Source organism: Pinus tabuliformis, chromosome Q (assembly GCF_031772625.1).
Source record: "Pinus tabuliformis cultivar Carrire ecotype Pingquan chromosome Q, CPIR1, whole genome shotgun sequence".
NCBI lineage: Eukaryota > Viridiplantae > Streptophyta > Pinopsida > Pinales > Pinaceae > Pinus > Pinus tabuliformis.
The window spans coordinates 1,069,394,319-1,069,415,972 of record NC_142296.1 but is presented as its reverse complement, the minus strand read 5'-3'; the positions used below and the strand labels follow the sequence as shown (position 1 = coordinate 1,069,415,972).

Genomic DNA, 21,654 nt, shown 5'->3' with positions numbered 1-21,654 from the left:
GCCTTGACTTCTATTGTATGCTCAATTTCCCTATTAGGCGGCATCTTCATAGGTAGGTCTTGAAATACTTTTTCATGCTTCCGAATCAGATCTTGTATCTCTGGTGATTCTTCTCTGGTCATATTTGCAGATAACATTTCTAATTGATGACATTGTACTGCATAAGTAGGTGCTCTTTTTCGACTCAGCTTCATCATCTGAGATGATGATACATCATGATTTTCTGGTGCTTGGAATCCATGTAGTTTGTACTTCTGACCTCCCCATTTGAATTTTATAAATTGTACTTGATGGTTGGCGGCATAAGTACCTAAAGTTCGTAGCCATTGGATACCTAAGACTACATCTACTCCTCCTAACGGTACTGTGAAAAACGGAGACTCTAAACTGAAGTCTTGAATCTGCAATTTAACCTTATGGCATTTTCCCACCTTTTCAATCTTCTTACCGTTAGCTATCATCACTTTCATGTTTGGTAAGGGAAATGAAAATATATTGAGTCTCTTTGCCATGGTTGCATCTAAAAAATTGTGTGTGCTTCCAGAGTCGACGAGAACCACTACGTTGTTCTTCTTTATGTGTCCTTTTAACTTTAAAGTCTGAGGTTGTGATATACCTGTCATGGCTGATAATGACACTTGCGGAGTACTTCCGTCATCTAATTCTGGTGAGAATTCTAGGGCGTCTTCTGTTTCTTCTATGTCATAATCTTCACTGTTTGAATCATTGGTTGCTTCACAATTATATAGGTTCAAGAGTTCTTTTCCTTTAGCACATCTATGTTTGGGGTCCCACTTCTCACCACAACGTTTACATTTACCCTCTTTTATCCTTTGCATTTCCACATTAGATTTTTCATCTTCACGACGATGTGGTGGAACCTATCTTGTATTATTTGAGTCCACATACTGGGGTATCCTTCGTCTTGCATAAGCTTTTTCCGCTGTTGACCAAAATATTGGTTCGGATTTCTTTTCGGCTGTTTTTGCTTTTCGTCTTGCTTCTTCTATAGATGTAATATCATGCATCTCAAGTTCTGCTTGTAAATGGGTTTTGAGTCCCGAGATGTATGACTGAATTAGACGAGATTCTGATAACCCAGGTACTCGTGTTACTAGGGTCTCCCATTCTTGAGTGTATTCGTCCACACTTCCTTTTTGTCGTAATTTGATGAGTTTTGAAAAGAACTCTTCTTCCTTTACACCTTGGAATCTTTTGAAGAATGCATCTTTAAATCTCTTCCAGCTAATGACGTGTGTTGTCTTTTTCCACCACATATACCAGTTATATGCTTCTCCCTCCATTTTCATGGATGCATGTCTGAGCTTTTCGTCATCGTCAGTGATGTCATATATCTCAAAGTATTCTTCTGCTTTATTTATCCATGCAACATTGTTTTTTTCGTTCCCATCGAATTTAGGCATCTCGACCTTTGCCCTTCGCTGGTATGTTGCCACTGGTTGAGCGAAAAAAGGGTGTTGATTGGTAAAGTTATCCCAGAGTTGCTTGTTTGTAAAGACTGTGTTACTTGCTTCTTGGTGGGGTGTCGCTGATTTTTTTGGGGATTCAACCTTGTCATGAGAGTCTGTGGACTTAGTTGAATCCGACGAGACGTGTTCTTGATTCTCTTCACCTTCTTTCAGTAGTTGTTCGGGCGTACAATTCGACCTTTTACACAGAACTTTTAGCATTGTTAAAACCTTTTTGAAGTTTACTTCTGTTTGGACATGTTGACTTTCCATTTTTATCTCTATTCGATTTGTCGTATCTTCAAGATTTTTGATTTTGTCCGCTTGCTCCCCTAGCTTGCTCTCGACTTCATTTAATCTTTTACTGACCTCGTCGTGATTGTTATTTATCTTATGCTCTGCATCCAACAACCTTTTTTGGAAATCCGCCATTGTCATTGTCGACATTGAGCGGGTTTGCGGGGGCGTGTATTTAATTGCCAGCTAAAATGTTTTTCCCCTCTTTTTTTTTCTTTTTTTTTTTTTAAATTAGCTAAAATAAGTTTTATACATATAACTTTTAATTAATTAAAATAATTTTAATTAATTAAATTAACTTATATATATAACTTTTAATTTAAAATAAATTTTAATTAATCAAATTATATATATTATATATAATATATAATAGAATTATATATATACGTTATATATGTAATATATAATTTAACGTAATATATATTTCACGCTATATATATTTGAATATATATATATGTATTTAATTAATTAAAATTTATATATTATATATAATATATAATATATAATATATAATTTAATTATATATATATGTAATATATTATATATAATGTAACGTAATATATTTTGGCGTTAAATATAAAACAGACAGTCTACAGCAATAGGATGGATTGCATACACGGCGGACAGTGGACGGTAGAACGGAACCCCGACTGTTTTTTAAAAAAAATAACGCAGTTCTCACCACGCAGATCTTGACGGAACCCTTGACTGTTTAAGTAGTAATCCAGATGTTCAACGTAGTTTAGGTTTCAATGTCGTTCAGGTTTTAATTTTTACGATTGTGTATTCTTCGTAAGTTACACTTATTATAAGGAAGAGCCGCACCCCTTTTTTTTAAGATAACGATGGTGGCTGCTATGGTTGGGAAAAGTAGCGACGTTAGCTGGAAACGAGGCGTTGATTTGTGGCGGCTTAAACAGTGGTGAGTCGTGCATAAAAATTCAACGGATACGGCCAGGGAACAACGAGACAGAATGGTGCACAATGCACTGAGTGATCAAGTAAGACGAGCCAGGAGCAACAACACCGGGCAGGGTAGACGACGAGATGGCGGAGGTAGGGATTGTTGCAATAACTCGGACGGTAAGTGCACAGTTAGACGGTAACTATTGGCGGAGTGATGGGAATGACCGAGACCGGGCAGGACAGCGGAGTGATGGGAGAAAAAAACCAAACGGCGGAAGTGAATGGCAATTTAGACCTATTCAATAGCAGAGCAACCGAGGATCGTATGCTCTGATACCAATGAAACGGAAAAACCTTGATATGCAGAATATATAAATATAAATATTTTATTAAAAATGATGAATAGATAGATGATGCTGATTTACACTGGGTTGCCTGGCTTATATACTGCCATGGGCACCCTTTGGGAAAGGGCATGATCTTATGATCGTGCCCTTTCGTCTAATTAATCCTAAAATTAAACAATAACCTAAAATTAACTAATTTTTTACATAACAGTTTCTGCCATATCAAAGATTGCTGCCATGTCAAGGACATTGTCATGCCATAGTCAATGGCATATCAAAGATTACTATCATCATCAAAGGTTACAGACCTACAAGGTTACTACCAAGTTCAATGCCATCCATTCACTGCTATATCAAAGTTACAGCCATACTAAAGTTCATTGTCATATTTGAGGATCATCAAGGATATTGCCATTAGAACAGTTTTTGTTGTCGATATTTTCAAGAAAATTATAGACATAATTTCATTGTACTATCAAATCAACGTTCTTAAGGATTAAAAGAATCACTATTACAAAATTGTAGGAATAGACCTCATCATAAATGACACATATAAAGATTCAAGAATACGAGCCATACAGAGAATGCTACGCGAGTTATAGAGAGATAGAGCAATTCTAAAAACATAATGTGAGCCTCAAAGAAATAGAACGAACCATATAGAGAATTGTGAGTCATAGGATCAAATGCGAGCCACCAAATAATGATGCAAGCCACTGTAATGACAAATGTGAGTCACAACAAAAAGTGTGAGTCACAAAAAAATAACAATGCGTGTCACAGGGAGTGTGAACCATAGTTAAGAGTGTGAGCCTCAAGTATATAGGAGCCACTGTGTAGAGAACAATCTATAGTAATGCGAACAAGCCACTGTTACGTAATGCGATGCCAAGATATGCCACAAAAGCAAACCACAAACCACAGTGAAGAGCGATGCCATAGCGAATGCGAGTCATATGAGACACATAGTAAGAGTGAGATCCATCACATAATAAGAGCGAGTTCCATCACAGAGAATATAGTGAGCCTGCCGCAAAGAATATAAACTTAAACATATATGAACCACAGAGCCCTGGTATTTCAGAGATACACGAGTTATGCGAGCTTCTGAGATTTAATCAGAGCAACAAGCGAGCCACTAAAAACAATGTTCCACCAAGGTTCCGGGACGAGGAGGCGAGGGAGCGAGGGGGCGCGGGAGCGGCCTATGCAAAAGCTCCCCACCATTTTTTAGGAAACGTGGGGGAGCGTCAGGGTCTTAAAAACTTATAAATATAAAATATAATTTATTAATTGAGTCCACTATGACAATTGGGTTTGAATTGAAAAGCTGCAAAGCATGATCATTGATATGAATATCATTATCTAATATCATATAAATTTAAAATTCTAATTTATAATCATACATCATACATTAAAGTTTAAAGTTTAAACCATATTGATGTTCCACTTCCTACTATGAACATTGAATATTGAACAGTGAATATTCAATATTGACATAAAATTATAAAAGTCAAGTCTGATACATCATACATCAAGAGTCCAAATTTTATAGAATTATAAAAGATTAAAGTCAAGTCTGATACATCAAGAGTCAAAATTTTCAAGAGTCAGCTGTGCGTGTGAGGGTGTGAGGTCTCAGTTGTGCGTGTGAGGTCTCAGGCTTCAGCTGTGCGTGTGTGGGTGTGAGGTCTCAGCTTGCGGCTTTATAACATAATAAAACTGAAGTTTGAAACAATGAAACCCTACGCTTAAGTGTTAAGAGCGTTAGTTTTAAGGTTAATTAAATTTTAGTTTTAAGTTAATTAAATTTTAGTTTTGTTTTAAAAATTAAGACGTGTTCTCGTTCCCCCTCATCCCCTCACGACCCCCCTCGTCCCCCTTTTCGGAAACACCCCCTCAGGAAAGGGAAACGACCCCCTGGCACATCCCCCCGAGTTTCCTCATTTTTGGGAGCGTGGGGAAACGACCCCTACTCGTCCCCAAGTCCCCGGAGCACGGGAGAGCGAGGAAACTAGACCCCTAGGGGGGGAGGCAAGTCCCCGTGGAACACTGACTAAAAATAAGCCACAGAGATGTGATCCGAATTCACACTTTTTGGGAGGAGGATTGATCTCCCTTTTATGGCTTTCCTCAAGATTGCATGGATGGTAAAGGAGTCAAGCCAACTTTCACTATTTGGAGGGAAATACTCCAATTTAAATTTAACACATTTTCTTTAATAATTACAAACCCAAATTTGTAATACTAATATTTCTTTATCTAATTTAAATTTTACATTTGGGGCAGTTGGGCTCCTCTTGGGGTCTTAGGGTTTCTATGGGGAAACTCATCCCATAGCTGCCCAATTTTCAACATGGGAGATAAGAAATATGGCTCCAACACCCTCTGAAGCATAAAAACTGATAGCTTGTAGGCTTGAATATAAAAATACACAAGAGGTATTTATTAATAATAATTTATTATATATAAAATTGTACAAGTGATGAATGTTTACAATGAGGACCCGCATATATATACCTAAGCAGGTGTTCTTTTGTGAATGGGCATGTCTTTTAGACATGCCTTTTCACTTAACTTAATGACTATTTAACCTAATTAATATTTGATTATTTAATATTTACATTTATTTTATTTATTTCCTTGTTATGAATTATATTCATAACATAGCCCCTCCCTTCAGAAGCTTTGTCCTCAAAGCTTTAACACTGTGGATTTTCTTTACTTAGTGTTTGTCGTCTCAATGTTTTCTTCACTTAGTGTCTGTCACTCGATGTATATAATTTGACAAGCGTCTCGTCATGTAGAATTTGTAATATTCCCTTGGATATTTTTATTTTTTTTAATAACCCTATTTTTTTTATAACTCTAGGTTTTTTTTTACTAACTCTATTTTTTTCTCTAATTTTTTGTATTTTTTTTATTTTTTTATATGAACTTTTCAAATATATAATTTAATTAATTATATGGTTTGATTAATTAAATTATATTCACTAAGTTCCTAATGTACCTATTATAAACTTTAACTATCAAATTTATTAGACTATAGTGCTTTGAAGATATGAACGAGATTCCTTTTCTTGATCAATTTGTCATGGAATGGATACATCAAGAGTCTTTAATTCTTAGTCATTCTCATTGCATCGCTATCGTGATTGATTTAAGGAATAATTATTGTTAGTAAATTTTAAGCTTTTGTCAGAAGTCCTTCTGCTCTTGGATATCTTAAACGAGTCTACTATTTTTAAAACAATCAATTTCCAATTCGCCCATCCAAAGAAAACAATTATTTCCCTCCATTTTTATTAAAGAAACCTCGCAGTCGGTGTTCTCTTTGTTTTGACCGATCAATCTAACTCCTGCGACGTTTGACCTCCACGCAGCGCTAGACCAACACGTCATTTTCTGCCCAAACGTTATGACCAAACGTTCCACGCAGCATTTGATCTCCACATCATTTTTTGCCCAAACGTTATGACCAAATGTCATGAACCCAGGTTCTGCGCTGCGGCAAACAGTGATAGTGGCTGAGCGGATGTTGGTTGCATGCCACGATTGAGAGCCTGAGCACTGGTACTTAGCGGCGGGGAGCACGGTGAAGGGAGCGTGTGCAATGTTGCACGAAGCGGGAGCGAAGCGGAAGCGCGAAGCGGAAGCGCAGAGCGCGGAAGCGTCATTTTCCAAAAATCTAGGAAGCGAAGCGTCCGCGGAAGCGTCTGCTATATATATATATTTTTTTATATTTTTTTGCATTTATACTCAAAACAAACATCCCAAATACCAAATTAATTGTAGAAGACATGAAAACATGCATATTTTTGCATAAATCAAGATAGATATGGCATCCATGATTCCATTGTAGTTACTAGTATGTACAACAATCATCTATATTCTAGCTATTACAAACATACATCAAATTTTTAAGCATATTATAAAACATAAAACATTTAAGCATATTATAAAACATAAAACATAGAGCATATTATGATTTATCTAGCAAGTGAGCAACTGTCAACATTTGTCATGTCCAAAATTCAAATAATAATGTTTACAAAATATGTCACTTGGTCACCGCCAAGCCAAAAAGGTTCAAAATTCAAATTCACAAGTCTACAAGTCTAATGAGTAATCTATGACAAAAAGAAGTAGATTGTGAATATATCTACTAATCTCTCCTCCTTCCACCACGAATAGAACGTGATGGCGGGCCTCCACGTGGTGGCAATGAAGAAGATGGTCCCTGTGTAAGTCGTGGCACTGGAACTGATGAAGAAGAACCCCCTGCCGTTGGTGTTGAACCATGGAACCTAGAAACCAAGGGACCAGATGGGGGTGGGGGTGGTGGCATATCAACACCCGTGTCATCATCCTAGAATCGCTCAAAAAATTCATGCAAAAAAAAAAACACTAGTTAACAAAAAAATTAAAAACATGAATTAGAGAAATGCTTTATAAGGGAAAATTGGAAAATTCATACCACAATGGACATACCTGGATAAGAGAATCCTCTAATTGCTCTAGTCGCAACACTCCATCCTCCAAATTGGGCTCCTCTGGATTCTTGTCCCAAGTCAACAAGTCTTTATTAGACTTTGCATCTTCACAGTAATGGGACAACAATCGCAAGTTGTAATGAACATAAACCAAGCTCTCTGCCCGGTCTAAATTCAACCTGTTCCTTTTAACACTGTGGATGAAAGAATAAGAGCTCCAACACCTCTCTGCAGAAGAAGTGTTTACCACCTGTGATAGCACCCGCAATGCCAAACTCTGTAGAAGTGGAGTAGGCCCTCCATGCATGTTCCACCACTCAAGAGCAGAAAAATGCTCTCGATCTTGAATTGCATGCATGCTCCCAAATGGACCAGTGTTGCTCGTATAGTTGCTCACCTGTCTCCGTACCAATGCAGCCTCCTCATTATCAGGGATTAATCTACTCAATGCAGCCATATATTTTTCGTGAACCTCTTTATCTTGGTGTGGTTTTTTCCTGCTTCCCCCCCCAGGTGCTGGTGTTGAAAACCATGATGGATGATAGTATTTAGGTGTCAAAACATATGCTAATGCATGCAATGGAATATTTAGCATTTCCCATTGGTTTTGCACCTCTTCACAAATATAATTGTACAAGGTGGTATCTCTAGGCTCAACAATGTCTTTAATCTGCCCCAACATGCTATCCATTTGCTCATACACCTCCCCAATTACTGGTCGATCTGAATCTGCAAACTTGATCATGTAATAAATTGGTTTGGTGAATTGCAAAACATATTTAACCTGTGACCAAAAGTAACTGTCAAGAACAGTGTCCTTGACTGCATTAGCACCATCTGTGTCAGTGTTAATTTCATCCCATGTTTCAGCACACACCAGATTAGTTAAAGCTTGTCTCACCCTCACTAGCCGCCTAAAGGTGAGGTAATAACTAGCAAATCTTGTCTTTGCAATTTTAAGCAATTGCAACTTGGAGTAAGTGCCATAGAAGTAGTTTACCCTTGTATGCCCTGTGATGAATTTAATGAGCTGCTTCCCTTTCCTGTAAACCTCAGCAATCCACCCACAATCTTTGTGTTTCACAATATCATGCATCAAAAGGTTCAATGTGTGAACCAGGCACCCAGACCAAAAGATGTGTGGATGAGTACGCTCAATAATTTTTCCTGCTAACTTACAATTTGCTGCATTATCTGTGATCACTTGAACCACATTATTCGGACCAACATCTTTGATTGATTTCAATAGGAGATCTGCAATGTTTTGTGCAGTTGCACTGATGGAGGAGGAGTCATGAGATGCAATAAATACTGCACCACTAGAAGAAACACCAAGAACATTTATCAAATGTTGGTTTCTAATATTTGTCCACCCATCTGATACAATGGATACCCCAGAATCCACCCACTCATGTGTAAAACGTGTCAAAGCTCTTTGAACCTTAGCTTTTTCTCTTTCTAATAACACTGTTCTAGCTTTCTCATAGTTGGGGGCCTTGTATCCTTTTGGGGCTTCATTGATGGCCTTTACCATGTCATGCCAATAGGGAGAGCGAAGCACATTGAATGGTACACCGCAAGCACAAAGAAAACGGACTATCTTTCCATCCACATCATCCCTCCCAGCAACATTAAGGAAATCCCCTATTGTTTTTCTACCTCCAGAGGTTGCAGAAGTACCATGAGGAGATGGGCAACTACCAAATTTAGAGGTTGCACTTGATTCAGAATGAGTTTTTTGTTTCTTGTTTTTTTGTTGTGCAGCCATCTCTATTTGGATGTATTTTGTTCTTTGTTCAGCTGAAATTTTTGGGCAAATTTGTACCCCCACAGAACCCTTTTTTTCATCACTGTCCAGCACCCCACAAAGATGCCTCCTCAGACGGGTATATGAACCACAATATGGTTTTCCTCCATGACAATCATGAGGGCACATCCATTTGTAAGATCCACCACCCTTTCCCCCATCAAGTTTGGTCACATAGTTCCACAAGGGTGTTGTTGTACCTTTCCCATCTTGTGCTTCAGTGTCCCCTTCAAGTTCATCCCCTTCCTCTTCAAACCCTTCCTCCTCATCATACATTGGGTCACCAAGTTCATCCCCTTCCTCTTCCCCTCTATTCCTCACCTTTGCCATCATTAAAACCAAGAGTGGAATGATACATAGAAGCCAAAAGAACACCATCTTGGAATATGGATATAGGTGGTGGACAACCTGTAAATAAAGGAGCAAGTAGAAACAATGGGAAAGAGTAGGAGAGGGAGGAGAAAAATACAATTTTTTTTTCAAAAAAACAAGGGAGTTTGGGGTTTGAACTTACCTCTTTAGCTCTTGTAGATGAAGTCCTCCAAGCTCTTGCTCCAAGCTCCTCCTCCTTCTCCTAGCTCCTCCTTCTTCACTCCTCCAAGCTCTCCTCTCTTCTCCTCTCCTTTCCTCTCTTCTCTTCTCCTCTCCTCTCTTCTCTTCTCCAACTCTCATAAACTCAAAGTGAGAAAATGAGAAGAGAATGGGGGCTTTATTCTTTTCTAAACTCACCCTAAACTAACCCTAACCTCACCCTAACCCACCCCCTCATGCTAACTTAAGTGAACTTTTTAAAAAAATTAAAAAAAAAAACCGAGTTATATGCTGCCCGCGCGGAGTTTACTGGAAGCGCGCTTCCGGGCCTCGTGAAGCGTGCGCTTCCGGGCCTGAAGCGTTGCGCTTCCGGAGGCCCGAAGCGCCCTCCGAAGCGCGGATCCGGGCCAACGCTTCATGAATTCCAGGAATCGTTTTTAAAAAAAGGAATCACGCTTCAGAAATTTGGAATCGCGCTTCGGGGAGAGGTTCCGGAACGCTTCCGTACGGGACGCGATTCCGGCCTCGGATCCGGGGGGGGGGGCGATTCCTGCAACACTGAGCGTGTGGACAGCTGATGCAACCGGAGTAGCAAAAACAGGACGGAGCGTGAGCAGTGTTGTGTCGGGTAATGAATGACAGGGATGACGACAGCGAAACAAGGACTCTTATTAGAAGAACCCATGTCCGGAAGAAACTGCCAACCCTCTTTGACTCTTTTGACTCTTTGACCGATATAAAAATTGATATCATTATGCCAGGTAGCCGCAACAGCTCGTCGGGTTCTAGACTTTGCGCCATGAACGAGAGGAGGCCAAGGACTATCGGTTGCAATCCTTCGTCCCCTGTATTTAAAAACCTAAGTAAAAATCCTATAAATTTTGCATAGTGAATCGAAGTGTCAGGCTTCAACTGGTATCGTTCTGGATGTAGACAGACAATAGAGTTATCGTTGTTGATAGCCTCGTAGACAGCAAGGCAATTGGGAGCTTTCTTCTGCTTAGAAATACCTAAATTTTTTATTAAATTTGGCATAATCTTTTTACTTATACCTTCACACAAAAAATAGTTAGAACCATATCCACTTAAAACTGAAGCAAAATTTACCACCTTTTCCTTCATCAATAAGATGAGTTCTAAAGGAACATCAGTTTGTTTGAGTGGCAATTCCACTACTTTATCATGCTTTATGTGTGGCATTTCTTGTTTTATTCGATCAGCATACAATGGTAGACGTATAATATTTGCAATTTCCTCTAATATAATATCTTGATTGATGTTGTCTTCTATGCTTCTCATCACCTTTAAAGTGTATTCCATCCATTTGGAGTAGGCTTTTTTGGCCTAACACGAATATACTGCCATGTGCCTTCATCTACATTCCAAGAACACTCTATAATTTTCCCAGAAAAGCTTTATGGGTCTTCATCCTCTACAATTGTATTTACATCTTCTTTTATAGATTCTACATGTTTAAGTGTTGTATTTTCAATGACTTCATCCTCTTTGACATTAAGATGATCTTCATTGGAATCATTATCTTGGTCTAGATAATCCTCATTCTCATCAAGATTAGCTTTACTTGAATCCTCATCTAGATCATCTTCCTCATTATCGATTTCCTTTAGACATTCTTTAACTTTTGCACACGATTTTTCTAATCGCTAAAATACTTCTTGAATTTTACTAAATTGTTCAACGTAATCAGGATGTGAACGTAATGACACATTGTGCGGCGAACAACGTTCAAAGACCCGCATGATTATATTGTGTGCCATGGCTCTGATACCACTGAAGCATAAAAACTAATAGCTTGTAGGCTTGAATGTAAAAATACACAAGAGGTATTTAATAATAATAATTTATTATATATAAAATTGTACAAGTGATGAATTTTTACAATGAGGACCTGCATATATATACGTAAGCAGGAGTCCTTTTGTGAATGGGCGTGTCTTTTAGACATGCCTTTTCACTTAACTTAATGACTATTTAACCTAATTAATATTTGATTATTTAATATTTACATTTATTTTATTTATTTACTTGTTATGAATTATATTCATAACACCCTCCCAACATATACTATGTGCATATGAAATTGATTAGCAATGTACTAGTGTAATATCAAGATGGGAATGGGAACAAGAAATGGATCTCCTCGTTGTGTTTCTGGTAACATAAGGAAAAATATTTTGAGGATACGATATATAAGATAATCTTAGTAATGTCCAACAAATTACCACATTAGGTCAATGGGACTCAAAAGTGCAGCCAATGCAAGTACATAGTAGGAGTACAAAAGCAGCTTCGATCACTGCTTTTACAAAAGCAACAAAAGAGCTAAGTAACTAACCAACAGAAGTGAAATTAGTGTAGCTAGAAGAAAAATGAGGGAAAAGAGAAGAAAAAAGAGGGTTCCCAAACAGAGACATCAATCACTGCTAATACTATTGATTTCCTCTACCCCACTTGCGAGAAAATGTAACAGCTTTCCCTCTAGATGAAGAAAGCGGTGCGGCTGGCAGTGCACTCTGTTGTGCTCTAGAAGCTAAAGAACTAGGAGCTATATGAGGTAGACCACGTCCTCTACTAGTGACAAGGGTAGGTGGTGTCACCTCCTCCTCCTATTGCTCCTCCTCCTCCACTACCTCCTACTCTAACCAATCAGGGGCCGACTCCATGATAGGCCTCTCGGCCTTAACCCTCCATGCAGCAGTGGTGTCAACCCCATCCAATGAGATGACCTCCACATCAGGTGTCCTCTCAAGTTGCCTCACCCACAATCGAAGATTGTGGTAGACGTAGACCATGTCATTAAGTCGTTGGGACTCCAACCTATACAAGGGAAATAAATTGATAAATTATAAAAAACAAAATTAATAATTATAAAAAATTATTATTTAATGAATTCAAAAAAAATAATTGGAATATTTTAACCTGTTGCGCTTCTTGGTGTATATTTTTTCAAATACACTCTAGTTGCTCGCATCATGAGGAGCTACAGGTTTGGTTGAGCACTCGAATGGCAAGCCTTTGGAGATTGGGTACTCTGCCACCATAGCTTCTCCATCATGCATCTACAACAAATAAGATAAACATAATAAAAAAAATGAAATTTGGAAGTTGAAACAAAGTATGAACTTGAAGAGACAATGAATTTTGAAACAAACTAACGCTTACCTGGCATTTTAGTCTTCCTATCCACAATCGCCATGTCAAAGTTAAATGTGCCACTTGCCATCCTGTATATCTCCATTTCTTTGGAGATTTCTACATGTTCGGTTAGAGATGGCACCATCTTTTGAACACAAGTGAAAAATCCATCCATGACCTCAGCATCAAATAAGAAACCACAGGAGTAAGAAAATGTGAGGTTCAGGTAGATACTTGCAGCATGAATGGGATGATGGAGTGTATTGTTCCATCGCTCATCAATCACTTCCCATATGAGTTGTTGTTTCTCAAACCCCTTATCCCCCTTTTGAATAGATTCTTCAGCCCTATCCATGGCCTCATACAGGGCTTGTCTCCATCAACTAATCGAAGAACCTTTACCAAAGGTTCAGTAATGCTACACACCTCTTGCACTCCCACCCAGAAGCTTTCCTGGTATGAAACTAACCTGCATATGCTCTCTCCATCTGGTTTGCTGCTATATGACAAAGCACGTCACTCCTCTAAAAGAAACATTCTCTTCACATCCCACATAGAAGTCAGGAAGGATTGAAGAGATATGAAACTAGTGGCAAACCGTGTAATGGAAGGGCGCACCAACTCCTTGTTATTGGTGAATGTTCTCATCAAATGAAACACAGTTGTATGATTATATATAAATTTTGTAATGTTTTTTTATGATTCAACAATATCCTTAACAAAAGGAATGATTCTTATGTCCTCCAACATCAAATCAATGCAGTGTGCAGCACAAGGTGTCCAAAATAAGTTAGGATGCCTCTCCATAAGCATCTTGCCAGCAGCAACATAATTTGCAACATTGTTCGTTATGACTTGGACAACATGTTGTGGATCCACCTCTTGAATGAACACGTCCAACAAATCACATAATAACCATGCATCTTTGATATGTGCAGATGCATCAACATATTTCATAAACATTGTCCCCTTGGGACAATTAGCCAAGAAGTTAATAAGGCTTCTACCCTTTTGATCGGTCCAACCATCTGACATCACAGTGCATCCTGTGTGTGCCCATGATCCCCTAAACTCCTCCAATCTCTTAGTGCAATCAACCTTTTCATTCTAAAGAATGCGCCCTCTAAAGTCATCATATGAAGAGGCTTTATACCCTGGACCAACAATAGCAATAGCATCAATCACGAGCTAGAAAAATTGATTGTTCCTGGTAATGTTGAAAGGAATATCACTCCAAAGAAGAAACTTGCCCAACAACTTGTCAGCTTCTTCCTTGTCCCTTTTTTTAAGACTGGCGTGATAGATGGTTGTGCACCAGGTGTGGTTCTAGCAACAAAAAATGATGAGGTAGCTATGGGGTTGGGTGTAGACACTAATGGTGAAGAAGAACCAGTACCACTCTCATGGTCACCTCCCAATCCTGCCACTCCACCCCTTGCCATTTGACTCTTCAGAGCTGCCTTGGACAGTTTGGTTGTCTCTATTTCTTCCAATGATTTGAGGGCTCTTTGGATGATTTCTGGATTTGTATTTGAGCAAGGCCCTACCTCATGTCCAAGAATTTGTGCAAGGTGGAACTTCAATCTGTATACCCCCCTGTCATATGATGCCCACATAACTTGCAAGTCAAATTTGATCTGTCAAACCCTCCATCAGGTTCACCAAATTCCCACAGAGGGTCCAATTTCCTTGGCATGTTTGTAACTTTGTTGAATCTTGAGTTTTAATGTAAGATTGAAGTTTGAAGTTTGAACCTAGGGCACAAGAAGAATTGCAAGTTAAACAAATGAAATTAAAATTTACATACAACATTTTGAATTTTTGACAAAAAAAAAACCCTCAACTCAATGCAACAATAATGGCAAAAAAACCACATTCAAACCCAAGCAAAAATCATGGAAAAAAAACTAGGGCACAAGAAGAAATTAAACAAATAAAACTAACAATCAAGATTTTGCATTTTTGACCCAAAAAAACCCTCTCCACTAAATGCAACAAAAATGACAAAAAAACACACTCAAATCCAAGCAAAAATCATGGAAAATATATGGGTGATAGAAACCCAAGGAAAAACAAGAAAAAAAAAATAGGGCCAAATTTGATGCCCATACCTGAAAACCACACCCTGCTGAAGAAACTTGGTCCAAACTTGAAATATTTTTGCTTGGGATGCTAAATTCCTTCACTTTTCTCCTCTCTTGCCCTTGTAGATGAGTTCCCCTCCTCCTTAGCTCTCACCTTTGCCTTGTCTGCAAAATGAGAGAAAAAAAAACAAAATTTAGCTTTAAAATCGCTTTGTCGCGCGGCCCAGCGATTATTTCTCATCGACTTGTGATTTTTTCAAATAGAAAAAAATTGCCAATTTTATTGGACGATTTTATCGGCATCACAAAAAAATCGCAAATTTTTTAAAAAATCGTGATGTTTGCAATACTGATCTATAGACATGCATGTGAGGAGTCATAGTGCTTACTCCAAAATGGAGTGACCTATAGACATGCATCAACATAGTAAGCTCATAAACTTTTCTTATGGAGGATAAATTTCAGCGGAGAGGAAATTCGTTGTAGCCAAGGAGAATACCTCCCTCGCTAAGAGGGATTGTTGATTTTTTGTAGCATCGGAAGGCATTCCCATATACCTAAGTCAGTTTTGAAGAAAAATCTAAATAAAGTTATTTTGAGGGCATCAAGTCGGCCCAGCCACATGAAAGGGTGTGTCCCTTGGGCTAATTCACCCCCATTTGACTAGTATATATACATGATGTGACACTTCATTTTCATCATCAATCATTCAACATCTTCTCTCTTCTAGAGCAGCCGCACGTGTGACAGAAAGAGGCCGAGTTGAATGGGGTTTGACCAAGTAATCAGTTTGAAAATTGACTAGAGTTGATCGTTGACCAAAGTTGATAGCAGTGCAAATTTGACCATAGGAGCAGACAACATTTGACCACATATTGACCACACAGGATTGAAGTTTGACCGCAATTTGACTATTTGAACAACATTGACTTCTGTGTATTTTGGTTGGTTTGACCATAGTCAACTTGTTGGAATTTAACCAAGTTTTGACTAGTAGTTTGACTTGGATTTTGGCACATATTTCTAGACAAATTGGATTTGTAAACCTTACTGAAGAATAATTTATCCTAGAAGAAAAGTTGTTGGGTTTTCTCCCAAGGTTGGGTTTCCCAAGGTAAAATTGTTGTCTCTATTGTGCATGGTTATCTTTCTCTAATCTTTACTATTCCGTTGCATTTATTGTTGATAATTTCTATAGTGTAATTGGTCAATGGTACCAATGGCATATGAATGTTGTGTGAAGAATCATTAGGCAGTGATTATCTCGCAGAAAATAGTATTCTACTATGCTCTTGTAGAAAATTCAACAACAAGGAGTTCCTACATAAGAGAAAAAGGGGTCGTTCATGCAAGTATATGGCTAGCACAAACCATGGTGGGGGAGACTCCTTGGCAAAATTTAGTTCAATAGTTGATTCAATAAGATCAACATGTTCAAGATTAAAGGTCCTTTTCATCTATGTGATATAACTAGGAATGTGCAAGCTTTTGTGATTTTAGGTCCTACACTACTTAAGGCAGTTTGGATTGCTTGGAAGGTTGTGAGTGGGTTTCTTGCTTGGCACTTTGAAGGACCTCCAGATGCCTAGGATTGGCATCATGGCTAATTTGGAAATTCTAATCTCCCAAAGATCAAATTGGCCTTTTGGCTAGATTCATTGGAAAAATAATGGCAGGGAAAAGCCTCATTTTGTGGAAGGAATTATGAAATCATGATCACCATCGATAGCACAGCTAGCGTGCCCTTAACTAGGCCCAAACGCTCAGTAGTTCAATAAATTTGTTGAGGGATTTTATAACATGATTCTTGAAAGTGTCTCTTTAAAATGTAGTTTCATGGATTGGGTTTGTTTTGGAAGGAAGGCAAGTGTATAGGGAAGCATTTCTACATCAATGTGACCAAGGATCTAAATCATTTGGTAAGGCAAACTTTTGAAATTGTCCCTCGCTTGAACAAAAGGTGGCACACAACTTGAGGCAATGTCAATCCATTTGGAAATCACATTCATCTTTTATGAACAAAGCTTAAGGGTGGCTTCTACTCCATCAAAGGTTGTTTTCAAGAGTAAGCTTCATAAAGTAGGTGTGACAGATGTCGTGTGATTTTGTGGCAAGGATGACATGGACAAGCATGTTTTTTGAAGAGATTGGGTTGCTAAAGAGTGTTGAAACTTGAGCACTGTTCCAAGTTGAATTTCACTTTTTCTCCACTGCCCCACTTTCGTGGAAAGGGCCTCTTATGGGTGAAATTGGATAGTTTTAGACAATTGCAAATCCATGTGGTTTTTAGTATAGTTGATTGTTATTAACTTATTGTGGAAGCATCAATGTAAACTTACATTTCAAGATGACGCCTCTTCTTTTAGATTAGAGTATTTGAAGAGCTTTAGGTAGGAGTTGCATATGCTTGTGAGAGTAAAACTCAATGCTTTTTGTAATGTTGTAGAGTCTTTTTCTCTTAGTGCACAAGCTCATATCTTTGCTTGTTGGCCTTTTTAGTACAAGATTGTCCCTACTTCAATGTTGTTCACATCACGTAATTATTGTTGCATAACATATCAATTTGATCTTTTAAATAATATATGCAACGTTTCAAATAAGAAGATTAATCATTGACAAGCACTTTCATCATTGCATTACTTTGCACCTGATATAAATGGTTGACATGCATTTTCACCATGACCTCGGTTAGAAACAAAATGCCTTAACTAAGTATGTTAGTGCAACAACTTCAAAGGCAAAACATAAGGGAACGACCAAAAATTTCTTGAAATCAAAAAGGATTGTTGACAAATCATACCTCGCTCATATTACACAAGTTTAAAAAAACATGTGAGTTTCTCATTTCTAGCTTGAGCTGAACCATTAAATATACATTATATGATTCTTCAAATTTAATTTACTATACATTGTATTCTAGGAAACTAGATGAATGATCATGTCCAATTAATCAAGGATATAAATTTCAACATTCAAAGCACTAAGCAAGCCTAGGGGTATCCATGCTAAAGGCAAATGTCACCATCAATAAAATTAATTTAAAATGCTTCATTACACACAAACTTACAAAAATGAAATCCTCAGGTGTTGCAACAAGAGCCCATTCACCACCAGTGTTGAAGCTTGTACTTCCCCTTTTACGAGTAGAAAGCCCTGTTGATAACCATGTTGAGTACCTATTCTTGGCATAAGAAAAAAACAAAAGAGCACATAAGTTAATGCAACCCAAGGAAACGCAGGTATTAGTCATAAGAAGGATTTTTTCAACTAATGATGCCACATTCATACCCTAGAAATAGTATTTAATATGTGCACAACACTAACAAACAAAAGAAAGATACTCACAAACAAGAAAATCACAAGAGACTAATTGCATAAATATTAGAGGAGATTGTTGGCACAAATTGTTAAGGATTGTATCTCTGACTGGTATTTCCCCAAAAGCAAAGTGCCCAAGTTGTGAGAATCATCATTAAATGACTCTTAGAATTAGGAGTTTACTGTATTAGTTAATTAATTAATAAAGTGAATGATTTTATAAAGTGAGTTTAATTTAATAATGTTCCTAAGTTTAGGTACTGGAGATTTAAGTTCAATTTTGGACCATTGATCTCAACTCAAGATTAGATTTAATCTGGATTGTTGAGATTAAGGATTTGACCCAACTCAAAATTATAAAAAGAAGCCAAGTGAAAGAGAGGACACATCAATTATTTTCTCAAGAAGGATTTTGAGAAAGAGAGAGAAAATGACAAGGACTTTTGATTTTCTAGACAAGGAGAAGAATTGCAACAGCAACAAAGTGTTGAACTTTGGCAGCTCAAGGAGAAATTCCCTCCTTTGGGAAGCCCTCCTCATCCTAAGGAGACCCTACTAGGCCTTGGAAGAATTTAATTTGCTCAAGGAAAAATATTGTTTTTAATATGGAACCACATCTCCACAAGTTCAAGTCGGCCTAGGCAAAGAAATTCGACCTCATCAACCACATCAACATCACTTGGAGGCATCATCACACATTCATATCTTCTCTTGATTGGTTCAATTAGCTCTAAAATTGCAAGTTTGAGTTCACATGTGTGGAGGGAGAGGCACTTCTATTTTGACCACCGTTGACTCTCTTTGGGACTATTTTGACCAACGTTGACTTTAGAGCTTTTGACTTCGTTTGACTTGATTTTAGATCTATTTGGAAGGCTGAGTTAATAAGGATCTTGACCGAAATTTTTCATACCATTTTGACTAGTGTTGACTAAAATTTTGAGCTAGGGTTTCAAGAAGTCAAAGTTTGGCTTTGACCAAATTTGAAAGCAGAGATTGAAAGCTAATTTGACCAGGATTGACTGAAGGAAGGAGGCCACATATTTTGACAGGTTGACCGGGCTCTTTGAAGGTCGATTTGACCATTGACCAAGTCGGGTTAGGGTTGCATTGACTACTACTAAATTTGACCAAAAATTGCAGATTTGACTTTTGGACTCATCATTGATTGGTTATTGGATGATTGGATCAGATAGTCAAGGCTTTGACCCTTGACTTGTTATTGATGGACTTGGATTATGTATCTCATTGAACATTTTATGACAATCTAATAGAAGAAGAATTTGGAAAGTGTTTTCCCCCTTGTGGGGTTTTTCCCTGGTCCTTGACCAAACCACTGTGTCCCTTTCGTTCTTTGTTGTCTTCTATTGTACATTTGAATTATTGTTCTATCTACAATTGCTTACTTATATTGGAAGAATGAAATCATATTGGAAATTGATTGCTAATTGAAGAAAAATTGTTATAAGTGATTGTGACAAGCATAGAACACTAGAAAAATAACATGGTATTAAAGATGAGGTGAAGACAAGCCCAAGGAGACAAGAGCAATCACCTTTGAAGGAGCTTATTTGACTTAGTCAAGATGTTTACCTCATACTTCAATATTGAAGAGAAGTTGAATGACTCATCTAATTATGTTGTTTGGAGAATCAGCTTGGACGTGACTTTGGATGAGAATGATGTCTTGGAATATGTTGAAGGAAAGGTACCTGAGTCTCCTGAGAATGCTTCTGCTACCATCAAAGACAACTACAAGGGAGGTGACATCAAAGCTAAGAAAATTATTATTGATTCATATGGAGACCATTTGATTATTTATATTTCAAAATTAAAGAAGTCCAAGGAAATGTATGATAAACTGGTTGGGATGCACAAAGTCAACAACTTGAGCGACATTCTTTCTTTGAAGAATCAACACAAGGACATCAAGATGAACAAGGGGGAGACTGTGCAATCATACTTCATGAGGATATCCCATCTCAAGGATCAACAGTTGTCTGTCGGAGAAGTAACTTCTAATAGAGAGTTGGTATTGTTACCCACCACCTGTGGGTAGTATGCATAGGAAAAAGTTTTTCTCCTAGATGGTCCTCAGTCGATAGCCAGCAGCCACCAGATAGCTCGATGTGCCACTATCTCTACCACCCAAGCCAACCTTGCGGTCGGTCGCCCATCTGTTATGGTCGCATATTTGAAGGTGGGCCTCCCGACCCCAAAGGTATGACTTTTCATTGGTTTAGTTGAGTAATTTTGCTTACTTATCATGGACACTTTTGGGCATGAATTAGTGGGGGGATTCGGCGGAAAGAGTGAGCTAATTCTGTACTCTTGTCTCATGTGCTAGACTTGGTGGTTAGCCTTGTATCCTAGTCCCGTGGGATCTCCTTTACTGGCCATTAGCTTTAGGATTGGCACTACATGGGAAATCTTGATTTTGGTTGCGTGGTCCCGTTTCTCAACACCATATGCATCACTCCCCTCCGCTCATTTTAACTCCATTCATCTCTTTTCCCATTTGAGTCCACATGTGTCCAATGGGTCCACATAGGGTTAGCCTCCCCCTCCCCTTGTCCACACCTTGGGTTAGGCCTGGAACGATGCCCCGGAGGTTGATGCAACTAAAAATAAAAGAAAAAGCATAATTTGGCCACTCTCAACAAGAAATGTACCACAAAATGCAAAAGATGGTCGGGACATACAAATTTAGCACGTGGGCAAAAGCCAAACATGAGCTCTACCCCTTATTTATGGCCATCACCCTGGTTCCTATGGGCCCTAGATGAGCCCCCTCCACATTAAGGAACCCATGATTGTCCCAACCCCTAGTGGGCAATGAAATTCCCCACCTTAAAAGGGGATACCTACTATTATATCCTACACATCATGCTCTCATCCCCTGGAGCCCTGAGCAGTTATGAAGAAAAATCAATCAAAGGCAAAAGGCATATGAAGAAGGGTGGAAAAACAAAGGTCGAGGTAACTCATGTACCACGATTTGCTCCCTCCTACACTCATATACCCAAGTGTGGGTTTCCCTCATTATAGCTACCCTTGTACCATGACATGCAGCCTAGATCCCTCCCCTGATCCCAACTTCATTTCATCACTATATCACTCACCAACTACCACTTAATGAATGTACCATGACCATGTAACCCCATTTAAAGGTTGAAACCACCTGATAGGGTCCTTGGTTACCCCCCTTATTAAGCTTGGAGACACATGTACATGCCAAAGCCCAAA

The 21,654-nt window shown here is 38.3% G+C and overlaps 1 protein-coding gene across 1 annotated transcript in view; it reads right to left on the bottom strand.

Moving 5' to 3' along the window:
• The window catches only part of LOC149223224 (conserved oligomeric Golgi complex subunit 2-like), a 160,645-nt gene that overhangs the window by 123,962 nt on the left and 15,029 nt on the right, over positions 1 to 21,654 (bottom strand). The window contains exon 2 of the mRNA XM_089387837.1: positions 18,158 to 18,271. Within this exon, the coding sequence (XP_089243963.1) occupies positions 18,158 to 18,271 (114 nt within the window). The remainder of the gene's footprint in view (positions 1 to 18,157; positions 18,272 to 21,654) is intronic.